The following is a 13,027-nucleotide window of genomic DNA, read 5'->3' on the forward strand; positions in this document are numbered from 1 at the left end:
ATGACAAAGCTGTGGTCTTTATCTCACCTACATGGTGTCCTTGGGTGCCCTTGGAGATGACCCCTTTCCTAACAGAGTGGAAAGTCCTGTTATCCTTTCACATATCACTTGCAGTCAGTGACAGAGGCTGTCCCCACACCAGGCCTTCGGATCCCGTTCTCCGAAGCTTTATCTCTCCTGCTGAAGGAGGAAACAGACAGAACAGGCTCCATCTTGGAAGCATTACTCCATCTTGGGCTAGACTGTCGGCTTTGAACTATATGCCCAGTGTCTATGGAAACACCGTACCAACTGGAAAACTAGACCCCCTTGGATGGAAGAGCCCCAGGGCTCGTACCTAGACTATCTGTCACCTAAAAGAACACCATAATTATCTGTGTAACCAAATAGAATCATAAATTCTATCATGCTTATTGGGATATGACTGCAGGCCTATTGATAATTGTCCACTGAACTACCTAGGCTTAAGGCACACGAATCATGGGTTTAAGGCAAACGAATCACAGGTTAACTTTGATTGTATTTTTCTTTTCCTTTGTTCAGACTAGTTTCAGAGAATTTGGGAAGGTGGGTTTGAGCACATACATTTAGGGTATATAAGGTTTTCACAAGGGGCTAAGAGGAGACTCTGCCTTGGGCCTGCCGGTGTAATAAACTGCACTCCACTATCTGCATTGTCCTTCTGAGTGAGTTTGTTTCCTGGAAATCGTGGCTACAACACTGCCAGTTGGGGGACTGCGGCTAGCTTTCCCCATGAGACCTATTCTGTATTAAATAGGAAAGCACAAACTAGCAACAATGCCAATGCCCAGCATAGAGAAAATTCCAAGAATGCTTCCTGTTACAATAGTGGCCACCACAGAGGAGTAATCTTCAGTTTATGAAGACTTTTCTCTGAGTCCAAGAGTGTGGCCATCAGGTTTTCATCCTGACTTTGTCTTTCCTTCCTTTGCTTATCATCCTGGGATGCTAAGGGTATCTACGTTTGTTGTTCCTCAATCTCACCACCAAGGGGCGCCCGAGATGAAACAGTTCTGTCCTGGGATGTACCACTGAGGGGTAGCGTTGGAACCACCCACTCTGGAAGGTACCATTGGGAGAGTGCGTGTGACAACACAGAGGGTGCCCTGACAGCGCGTCCGGCCTCGACCACAGTTCCCAGCGGAGGCGCTCATGACGCCACTGGATCCAACCGCATTCGCTCCACTCCGTCTTCCGGCCTCATTTGAATTCGAGTGGACACCAATATTAACCTGCATCTTAGTCTCTTTTCCAACTCCACCTCTTCTTTTATACATGGTCACATCCAAGGTGGGGATAGCTACAGAGCGAGAGATTGGCTGCCGCTTTGGGGGTGCGGCGACCGGGAGATTACCGGAATTAGCTCTTCCGGGGCGTGAGTATACGTGGACATCCAGCTACTCCCGCCTTCCTTACTCTCCTGCTGAGTTCCCAATTGGCTGCCTGTCTTAGACAGGCACTGAGCTCGCAGAGCTAGAAATCCGGGCGAGAGGCGTGTGTATACCAGTGCCCCTGCGTTCGCCTGCGCGACTTTTCAGGGTGTGCAGTTTTTTTGATCTCTCTGAGACATTGGCTAGGATTGTGGGTGATGGGATATTTGATCTGAGTGGATTTTGCGAGTCATAGTCCAAAGCCTCTAGGATATGTGTGCCTGTATGCCGGGATGTGCATTTTTGGAGCTTTTGCTCATTTGAGTCCCTGGGTGCGAGATCTCTTTGTAGGCGTCTGTGGCCCAGAATGTGAGATCTCTGAGCTTTTGATTCTGGGTCCCAAGTTGCGATGGCTCTGAGCTGCTTTGAGGAGGGGTTTGTCTTAAGGTGTAAACTGTCAGCTGCTTGGGGTCTGTGCACAGGGTGCAGATTTTCCATTTGTCTGGGGAGTTTTATCTTAAGGTTGTATGATGTACTGAGTTACTCAAAGTTCTATCTTTCTGCATAGGGGTTTCTGTATTAGGTTAGTAAGTGTCCGGAGTGGTTCGTAAGTCAGTCTCCGTGATGTGAAGTATCTGTGCAATTCTCATTTGTTTCTGTCTTGAAGACCTTGGTCTGTTTTGAGGCTCTTTGTCGCAGTGCGTTTGGTTTCTGTCGTGTTTGAGGGTCTGAGACTCGAGTTGTGAGCTCTCTGTGCAGATACTCAGTGACCTGTTTTTTGTGTCTCTGGGTATCTACCTGAGCTATTTGGAGTCATTGTGTTAGAAATAAATCCTCTTGTGTTCTTGGCTGTAAGGTCTCTGTCCAGGAACGGAGGAGTTGGAAGCTGGCAGATGTAATTCCGAAGCCTGGAACCTGACATGCTGTGTGTTGTTGAGTGTGTCACTCATCTCCTGGAATCTCAGTATGTATGATAATTAATACAGTGGGGCCAGTGTCCGCCTTGGAGGGTACCTCTGCATGTTAGCAGTGTGTGTAAAGGGTCTGGCTCCCGACTGTCCTTCAGCAAATGTTTTCTGAGCACCTGTCACATACCAGAGCACTCTTTGAGGAGTTTGTGACTGGACAAAATGGACCAAGTCTCTCATTTCATAGACCTGGTAGTCAGTAAGTAAATCAAGGGTGGCAGGCACTATGAAGAAAGATAATGCTAGATCAGGGGAAAGGGTGTGTGTAGGTATGATGTTATTATTTTATTCAGGATAATGAGGGAAAGTCTCCCTGAAAGATGGCAATTAAGGAGAGATGTGGAGGAAGTGAGGGAGCAGGCCATGGGCTTACCTAAGGGAAGAGCATTCCAGGCAGAAGGAACATAAATGCAACAGTCCTGGCAGGGAAATCTACTTGACGTGCTTCTGAATGTCAAGGAGTTCTGTGATGCTCTGGGTTTGGCATGTTTCAATGGATTTAGCACTCATTGAAAAGGGTCTGGTGCTGCTGTCTCTGTTTCTCCCACAATTTGTGGTCATCCGCATTTCACAGATGAAGGACTCAAGGCTGCAACATGTGCCCTGCACCTTCTCTCCTGGCTGTACCTGAAATTAGGAATGAAACCTTCTGGTCCATGATGAGAGACAGAGAGCTTGAGTGTACCAGCTGCAGGGATGACAGCATCCATGCTGAATGTCAGTCCACTAGCGGATATCAGTTATAATGTGGGAATTGTGCCTCATAATGTTTCTACTCTTGATGGAGGGCAGGACTTAAGAAGCAGAAGGCAACTGGGGCAAAGGAGGGAGGCAGGAAGGGGAAGCTGGAGGACAACGAGAAAATAAAAACCAATGACTTCATCACATTGCTTGGATTTGGCCCATTTTACCTTGAGTAACTGATTGCATGAGAATATAGTCACCTTTTCTCTGACCCTACCCATTTTCCCCTCCTTTCTCTTTTGTGTCAGGTATACCACCTGGGCCTGGAGATTTCTGTAAATTTTTCAACTACAAGCTCAGTTTTTAAATAGATTATCTATTTCTTTTTGGCTGAACTTAGTTAGTTCCTTTCTTTCACCAAAATTGCCAGATGTAGTTATGTAGAATTATTCACAGAATCCTTTTAATTTCTTTGGGATCTGAAATCTATTTTACTCCCAATATTGGGAAGTGTTGTCTTTAGTTATCTTGCTTTTTTTTCGTCTATATGAGTAGCAGTTTATGAATTTGTATTGATCTTTTGAAAGAATCAGTTTTGGGTTTTGTTGATCATTTCTATTTATTTTTCTCATATCTGTTCTGATCACTATTTCCCTTATTTTGCTGACAGTCTCACTACTAAAGGGGTTTAATAAAGTTCCTGAGAGTTTCCCAAACATAGTGAAAAACAACAGATTCTAGGGCACTATTGTAGCTGCAGTGAGCTGCATTTTTTTTTCTTTTTTTAGAATTCCTCAGTTTTGATTGACACGGACAACTTGTCTAGGCACTACGAGAGCAGAGGAATGGTCTTATTTTGCCTCCTGCCAGGCTCTGTCTCCATTGGGAACATGTGTAGGTGACAGGGGTTTCCTGCCTTCTCTGATGTACAAACCCAGGACCCGCAGTCTAGGAGACTCACTGACATGCTGTCTGCTGTGCTGAAGAGGCTCTCAGACCATCATTTCTACAAAACATCCTAATTCCAGTCTTGCAAGCCTCTATCTGAAAGATTTCTGAAGAAATCAGATTTCTATTTAGTGTGCATTTCTTTGATGTAAGATCAATTTGTGTTATGTGGTAGCTGTTATTCTACATATTTTGCCATAGCTGTTGGATCTTACCCTTGACAAAATAAATGCAGAGCACACTGAGTTTTCCACAATGCCTCCAGACCCGTGGCTCCCTTACTGCTGTGCGATACTGAGAAAGTTACATAGCATCTCTGTGCCTTGTTCCTCTATTAGCCACATAGAAACACTAGCTTGGAGTAAATTTAACTACTTCCTGGGGCAGTGTAGAACACTAACTATGTTAAGACATGGGAAATTTTCAGAACAGTATGTGCCATATGGTATGTTCCCAGTCAATTTTAGTTGTTGTCATTACTGTAGTTAATATTATTTCTGTTCCACCTTTCCCTGGATAGTGTTCCAGGGACACAGTGTCAAGACCACCTTGACTCACCACATGGACTTTGCAATATCACTTCAGCTCTTCAGGGTCTTAAGAACGGAGTGTATGAGGCCTGGGGGAAGGTTTTTTTTTTTTTTTTTTTTTTTTTAGCATAATGAGTATTTGCCTCTTTTTGTGAGGATATCGTGAAGTCTAAATGCAACACTGAGGTTTCATCATGTGCTCGTATGGAAAAGCTTAGTGCATATTCTCTATGAAATTACAAGTCTAATGACACCTTCATATGATCTGTATAGTGACAGGAAATAAGTGATCACTGGACAGTTATAGAATATGAGTATATAAAGTTTTAAAAACCTTATACAGGGAAATTTAAAGGCCGAGAAACCTCATCACACAGCTATTTTTTTGGGGGGGGCATTCTTTTTATCGAGTCTAATTCTCCTATATCAAATTCTGATAATCTGAATCTGATCAAGATATGAAAATATTAGTAGTTAAAGTTTCATCAGTTATGCTTTATTTCTTGCATAGTTTTCACATTGCCAATGTTAGTCTGTTTCTTATTTCTTCTGCTCATATTCATTATTTTTAATCCAAGGGTGATGGTATTGATATTTTCTGAGGTAAATTATGAGGAGATTGTCAGCCATGGTTTTGGATGGAGAGTCTGAGAATGGGGCACAGGTGCTAGAGAGCAGAGTTGGGGTGGGAAGGGAAAAGGATGGGGGCAAGGACAGGGGTAGTGAGTACAAGCAGAAAAAGGAAGTGAAGAGAGGCAAGAAAATAAGCTCACCCTTCTGAACCGTGGTTAGCTCTCCATATTTACACATATAATAAAGTCTTTGAGTATTCATCACAACACTATGAGGTAAGCATTTTTAATACTATCATCCCTTTTGGCAGCTAAGGAAGCAGAAACATGAGGCGGTAAACAGGTGAATGAATTTGCCCAGTCACCTCCCTAGCAAGAGCTGAGTCAGATTGGTGCTCAGGCCAGAGAGGAACAGAGACGTGTTGTATCTGACCCCCAATCTGGAATACATTGCATTGTCTAGTGTACTCTGGATCAAAAGGCAGATCAACATGTCCATCCACAGGAAACTTTACTGTGTATGGATCTGTGTATGGATTGAACACAGTGTCTCCTAAGTGCGTGAAAGACCATGGGGTGTCATGTCAGCATGCACACATCACAGAGAACAGTTCCTGGTCCAAATAACAGATAATTAACTCCCCTATCTCATACATTTTAAAAATGAAGAGAACAGACCTGGAAGGCAATAGACCGCATATTGTTTTTTTTTTTTTCCTCTCAAGTGTGACATTCTAGATAATTTCCAAATAACCTTTTTTTTATATTTGAAAAACATATTTATTTTTCATTGATTGACTATTATTTACAGTATTGGTTTGATTTCTGTCATACATCAACTGGAATTAACTGTAGGTGTAGGTGTACATATGTCTCCTCCCTCTTTAATGCCTCCCACTTTCTGCTCATTCCCACCCCTCTAGGTTATTACAGAGCCCCCATTTGAGTTCCCTGAGTCATACAGCAAATTCCCATTGGCTATCTATTTACATATGTCAGTGTATATGCATCCATGCTACTCTCTCCATTTGTCTCACCCACTCCCTCTTTTCCCCTACCCGTGTGCATAAGTCTGTTCTCTATGTCTATGTCTCCATTGCTGCTCTGCAAACAGGTTTATCAGTAACATCCTTCTTGATTCCTTATATATGCATTAATACACGGTGTTTGTTTTTCTCATTCTAACTTACTTCACTCTGTATAATAGGCTCTGGGTTCATCCACCTCCTTAGAACTGACTCAAAGACATTCCTTTTTTTCTATGGCTGAGTAGCATTCCATTGTATATATGCACCATAGCTTCTCTGTCCATTCCTCTGTCGATGGACATCTAGCTTGCTTCCATGTCTTGGTACTGTAAATAGTGCCGCAATGAACACTGGGGTACGTGTGTCTTTTTTGGCTTTGGTTTTCGAAGGGTATATGCCTAATAGTGTGATTGCTGGGTCTTATGTTGGCTTTAGTCCTAGTTTTTTTTTTTTTTTTTTTTTTTTTTTTTTTTGTAATCACCATACTATCTTCCCTACTGGCTGTATCAATTTACATTCCCACCAGCGGTGTAGGAGGGTTCCCTTTTCTCCACACCCTCTCCAGCACTTGTTGTTTTTGGATTGTTTGATGATGCCCATTTTGTCTGGTGTGAGATGATATCACATTGTAGTTTTGATTTGCATTTCTCTAATAATGAGCTTCCCTGGTGCCTCAGAGAGTCTTCCTGCAGTGCGGGAGACCTGGGTTCAGTCCCTGGGTCGCGAAGATCCCCTGGAGAAGGAAATGGCAACCCACTCCAGTATTCTTGCCTGGAAAATTCCATGGACAGAGGAACCTGACAGGCTGCAGTCCATGAGGCTGCAAAGAGTTGGACACAACTGAGCGACGAACACTCTAAAAATGAGTGATAGCGAGCATCTCTTCATGTCCTTATTAGTCATCTGTATGTCTTCTTTAGAGAAATATCTGTTTAGGACTTTTTCCCACTTTTCGACTGGGTTGGTTGTTTCTCTAGTATTGACTTGTATGAGCTGTTTCTGTTTTGGAAATTAATACTTTGTCAGTGGTTTCAGTTGCTATTATTTTCTCCCATTCTGAGGGTGGTCTTTTCACTTTGTTTATAGTTTCATTTGCTATGTAAAAACTTTTAAATTTAAATAGTGCCCACTTATTTATTTTTGTTTTTATTTCCTTTATTCTGGGAGGTTTGTCGTAGAGGATCTTACTATGATTTATGTCATACAGTGTTCTGCCTATGTTTTCTTCCAAGAGTTTTATAGTTTCTGGTCTTACATTTTGGTAGTCCATTTTGAGTTTATCTTTGTGTATGATGTTAGGAAGTGTTCTAATTTCATTCTTTTGCACTTAGTTGTGCAGTTCTTCCAACACCCCTTATTGAAAGTGATGTCTTGTTCCCACTGTATTTTCTTGCCTCCTAAGTCAAAGATAAGGTGTCCATGTGTGTGGGTTTTTCTCTGGGCTTTCTGTCTTGTTCCATTGGCCTACACTTCTGTTTTTTTGCCTGTAACGTATTGTCTTGAATATAACTTTGTAGTATAACCTGAAATCAGGTAAGTTGATTCCTCCAGCTACAGTCTTGTTTCTCAAGATTACTTGGCCTATTCAGGATCTTTTGTGTTTCCATATGAACTCTGACATTTTTTGTTCTAGTTCTATGAAAAACGCCATTAGTAATTTGATTGGGATCACATTGAAGCTGAAACTCCAATACTTTGGCCACCTCATGCGAAGAGTTGACTCATTGGAAAAGACCCTAATGCTGGGAAGGATCGGGGTCAGGAGGACAAGGGGACGACAGAGGATGAGATGGCTGAATGGCATCACCGACTCGATAGACATGGGTTTGGGTAGACTCCAGGAGTTGGTGATGGACAGGGAGGCCTGGTATGCTGCGATTCGTGTGGTCACAAAGAGTCGGACACAACTGAGCAACTGAACTGAACTGCACTGAATCTGTAAATTGCATTTGGTACTATAGTCATTTTCACAATATTGACTTTTCCTACCCAGGAACCTGGAATATCTCTCCATCTGTTTATGTCATCTTTGATGTCTTTTATCAAATTATAATTTTCTGTATACAGTTCTTTTATCTCCTTAGGTAAGTTTGTTCCTAGATGTTTTATTCTTTTTGTTGCAGTGGTGAATGGAATTGATTCCTTAATTTCTCTTTCTGATTTTTCATTATTAGTATATAGCAATGCAAATGACTTCTATGTATTGATTTTGTATCCTGTGACTTTGCTAAATTCACTGATTAGCTCTAGTAATTTTCTGATAGTATCATGGTTTTCTATGTACAGCATCCCATCATCTGCAAACAGTGAGTGCTATACTTCTTTACTGATCTGGATTCCTTTTCTTTCTTTTTCTTCTCTGACTGTTGTAGCTAGGACTTCAAAAACTAGTCTGAATAATAGTGGTGAAAGTGGACACCATTGTCTTGTTTCTGATCTTAGGCGGAATGCTTTCAGTTTTTCACCTTTGAGAATAATATTTGCTATGGGCCTAATATATGTGGCCTTATGTTGAGGTAGGTTCCTTCTATGCCCATTTCTTGAAGAGTTTTAATCAGGGCCAGTGCCCCCAAAGACTGAGGGGTCCAAAGGTAATGATTTTAGAACCCCATACCACTTGATTTATGCTGGGTGACTCTGTTGATGATTATTCTGTCATTAAGTTAGTAAAAATATAAAGTAGAGCTAATAAGTTAATATGAATACAGAAAGTCTCAGTGTAGTCACTAAGAAAATAAAACTTAAACTATATCACTAAGGCAAGCCAAATGCTAAACTGAAAAATTTCATTTACAAATGAAGGCAATAAAGATAAAAAGAAGGACAAAAAAACATGAATTTTGAAAAAAATAAAATAGTCATAAATTTGATCATATTAATAATGATGCAAAATGCTAGGCTGGATGAAGCACAGGCTGGAATCAAGATTGCCAGGAGAAATATCAATAATCTCAGACACACAGGTGACACCACCCTTATGGCAGAAAGCGAAGATGAACTACAGAGCCTCTTGATGAAAATGAAAGAGAAGAGTGGAAAAGCTGGCTTAAAATTCAACATTCAGAAAACTAAGATCATGACATCCGGTCCCATGACTTCATGACAAATAGATGGGGAAACAATAGAAACAGTGAGAGACTTTATTATTATTATTATTATTATTGCTCCAACATCACTGCAGATGGTGACTGCATCTATGAAATTAAAAGACACTTGCTCCTTGGAAGAAAAGCTATGTCCAACCTAGGCAGCATATTAAAAAGTAGAGACATTACTTTGCCAACAAACGCCCAGTCAAAGCTATGGTTTTTCCAGTAGTCATGTATGGATGTGAGAATTGGACTATAAAGAAAACTGAATGCCCAAGAATTGATGATCTTAAATGTGGTGCTGGAGAAGACTTTTGAGAGTCCCTTGGACTGCAAGGAGATCAAACCAGTCAATCCTAGAGGAAATCAGTCCTGAATATTCACTGGAAGGGCTGATGCTGAAGTTGAAACTCCAATACTTTGGCCACCTGATGCGAAGAACTGACTCATTGAAAAAGACCCAGATGCTGGGAAAGATTGAAGGAGGGAGGATAAGGGGATGACAGAGGATGAAATGGTTGGATGGCATCACCGACTCAATGGCCATGAGTTTTAGCAAGCTCTGGGAGTTGGTGATGGACAGGGAAGCCTGGAGTGCTGCAGTCTATGGGGTTTCAAAGATCAGACACAACTAATTAACTGAACTGAACTGAATAATTATGTAAATTATGAATGAATTGAACAATCTAATCAAAAAGCAAATATTCTGAGACTAGATAAAAAACAAAGATAAAACTATATGCTCTCTACAGGAGGCATAATTTAGAGTCAAAGGTATACATTTTAAATGAAATGACAGAAAAACACATATAATGCAAACATCAACCAAAGAGAGAATTGGGTATACTGTACTAAGGAAAAAAATGATTTTTATTAAAAATTATACTAGGGGTAAAGAAGGACATTTCATAATGATAAAAAGGGGACTCTATTAGGAAGACATAATAATTATATATGCACCTAACAAAACAACAGAAAAATGCATGGAGGAAAAAAAAACTGATAGAATTGAAGAAAGAAATAGACAATTCAACAATAATTGCTATACTTTACTAATCCACTTTCAATAATGGATAGAAAGATTAGCAGAAGATCAACAATGAAATAGATATCTTGAACGAGAATAGAAACCAGATGGACCTAACAGATATCTATAGAGCAATTTATCCAATACAGGATATGCATTCTTCTTAAGGGTGCAGGGAATATTCTCTAGAATACCCTATATTCTAGGACATAAGACAAACCTAAATAAATATTAAAGGGCTCAAACCATATCAAATCCATCCTCTGAATATAATAAAATTGGAAAACAAAACATCTTGAGAAACAGACAAATATGTGGAAGTTAAACAGCATACTCCTAAATAATCAAAGGGTCAAAGAAAGAATCACAAGAGAAAGTAGAAATACATTTGGCTCTTCAACAGTGCGGGATTTAGGGCAACCACCTTTTCTGCAGTCAAAAATCCATATGTAACTTGTAGTTGGCCCTCTATATGGTTCTTCCAAATCCGTGATTTCACCTCTGCAGATTCAACCAGCTGCAGATGGTGGAGTGCTGTAGAGTTTACTGTTGAAAAAAAATCTTTGTATAAATGGACCTACACAGTTCATATGTCTGTTGTTCAAGGATCAACTTTACTTTGAGAAGAATGAAAGAGAAAACACACCACACCTATGTGAGGGGATGTAGCAAACTAAACTCAAATAGGCAGTCATAGTAAACAATTAATTCTAGAACAAAATTAATGGAATAGAGAATAGGAAAACCACAGAGATACTCAACAAATTAAAATTTGGTTATTTAGAAAGGTTAATGCTGCTGCTACTGCTGCTAAGTCGCTTCAGTCGTGTCCGACTCTGTGCGACTCCATAGACGGCAGCCCACTTGGCTCCCCGGTCCCTGGGATTCTCCAGGCAAGAACACTGGAGTGGATTGCCATTTCCTTCTCCAATGTAAGAAAGTGAAAAGTGAAAGTGAAGTCGTTCAGTCGTGTCCGACTCTTCGGGACCGAATGGACTCCAGCCTACCAGGCTCCTCCATCCATAGGATTTTCCAGGCAAAAGAGTACTGGGGCAGGGTGCCATTGCCTTCTCTGAGAAAGGTCAATAAATTGACACAACTTTAGCGATTTTGATCAAGGGAGGAAGAAGACTCAAATTACTAAAATTAAGAATAAAAAGGAAAAATTGCTACGAACTTTAGAGAAATAAATATAATTGTAAAGGAATACCATGATGCTAGTTAGAAAATTTAGATGAAATGGACAAATTTCTGAAAATACACAAATGACTGAAATTGACTCAAGAAGAAAATGAAAATCTGAATAGCAAGAGATAGAATTAGTCATTTTTAAACTTCTTGCCCAGCCCACCTCACAAAAGTCCCCCCTTACCCTACCTAGATCCCGATAGCCTTGCTGCTGAACTCTGCCAAATATTTAAATCAAAAAATCATGCTAATTCTCCACACATACATTCTAAATGTGTCCATAGAAGTGGAAAGAAACATTTCCCAACTCATTCTATGAGGCAGTATTACTCTGATGACAAAACTAGAGGTCAGTTATTTTGTAGAATTCTCCACAATTTTGCTCCATCCAGTATTTGCTCATGACAAATTTCATGTTTTGCATCTTTGACAGGAAAATGACAGAAATGATACTGTGTTCATATAATCTCATTCTATCAGGTGGTTCATGATTTCAGTGTGTCCCAATATTGATGATATTCACTTGGGTCACTTGATTAAAGTGGTTGCTGACAAGATTTTCCACTGTCAAGTTACTCTCCCCTATCTTATATTTTCAAAATTTTTTGTATTTTAAAGTTTTTTTTAAATTTTTTTTATTAGTTGGAGGCTAATTACTTCACAACATTTCAGTGGGTTTTGTCATACATTGACATGAATCAGCCATAGAGTTACACGTATTCCCCATCCCGATCCCCCCTCCCACCTCCCTCTCCACCCGACTCCTCTGGGTCCTCCCAGTGCACCAGGCCTGAGCACTTGTCTCATGTATCCCACCTGGGCTGGTGATCTGTTTCACCATAGATAATATACATGCTGTAATTTCAAAACATCCCATCCTCACCTTCTCCCCCAGAGTTCAAAAGTCTGTTCTGTACTTCTGTGTCTCTTTTTCTGTTTTGCATATAGGGTTATCGTTACCATCTTTCTAAATTATATATATATATATATGTGTTAGTATGCTGTAATGTTCTTTATCTTTCTGGCTTACTTCACTCTGTATAATGGGCTCCAGTTTCATCCATCTCATTAGAACTGATTCAAATGAATTCTTTTTAACAGCTGAGTAATATTCCATGGTGTATATGTACCACAGCTTTCTTATCCATTCATCTGCTGATGGGCATCTAGGTTGCTTCCATGTCCTGGCTACTATAAACAGTGCTGCAGTGAACATTGGGGTGTACGTGTCTCTTATTTTATGCCTCACCAAAGTTAGATGTATTCATTTATTTGTGTCTATTTGATTAAGGCTCTCTTATTTTACTAATTGAATCAAGATCTGTCACTTGTTATTTACTTTGAAGTTCACATTGTTCCAGCCTCAGACAGTGGGAAACTACTTAAGCCTGGCTCTATGTCCTTTTGACATCTCCCCATCAGTCTCTGAAAAATCTGATGCTTTTGGTACAAGATATTCCAGGCTCATCTTGTACTTTTCCTGTCCTATCCATGGAATTAACAATTTCTCCAAGAAGTCTCAAGTATTTTTAGTGGAAAATGAAATTTAGAATCCAATATATGAGATCTGTATGTACTCATTATTTCCCAGTTCCTCTCATT

At 40.3% G+C, this 13,027-nt stretch overlaps 1 protein-coding gene across 2 annotated transcripts in view; it reads left to right on the forward strand.

The window, feature by feature from the left end:
- Positions 1 to 13,027, forward strand: part of LOC136153555 (plastin-3-like) — an 84,350-nt gene that overhangs the window by 58,716 nt on the left and 12,607 nt on the right. The window contains exons 1-2 of one of the 2 annotated variants that reach the window (XM_065915493.1): positions 1,518 to 1,560; positions 2,248 to 2,355. In XM_065915493.1, the coding sequence (XP_065771565.1) occupies positions 2,312 to 2,355 (44 nt within the window). In that variant the 5' untranslated portion in view covers positions 1,518 to 1,560; positions 2,248 to 2,311. Of the gene's footprint in view, positions 1 to 1,517; positions 1,561 to 2,247; positions 2,356 to 8,114; positions 8,206 to 13,027 lie in introns of those variants that run through there. The other variant, XM_065915492.1, reaches the window with a different exon arrangement.

This window comes from Muntiacus reevesi, chromosome X, assembly GCF_963930625.1.
Source record: "Muntiacus reevesi chromosome X, mMunRee1.1, whole genome shotgun sequence".
In the NCBI taxonomy this organism is placed as follows: Eukaryota; Metazoa; Chordata; class Mammalia; order Artiodactyla; family Cervidae; genus Muntiacus; species Muntiacus reevesi.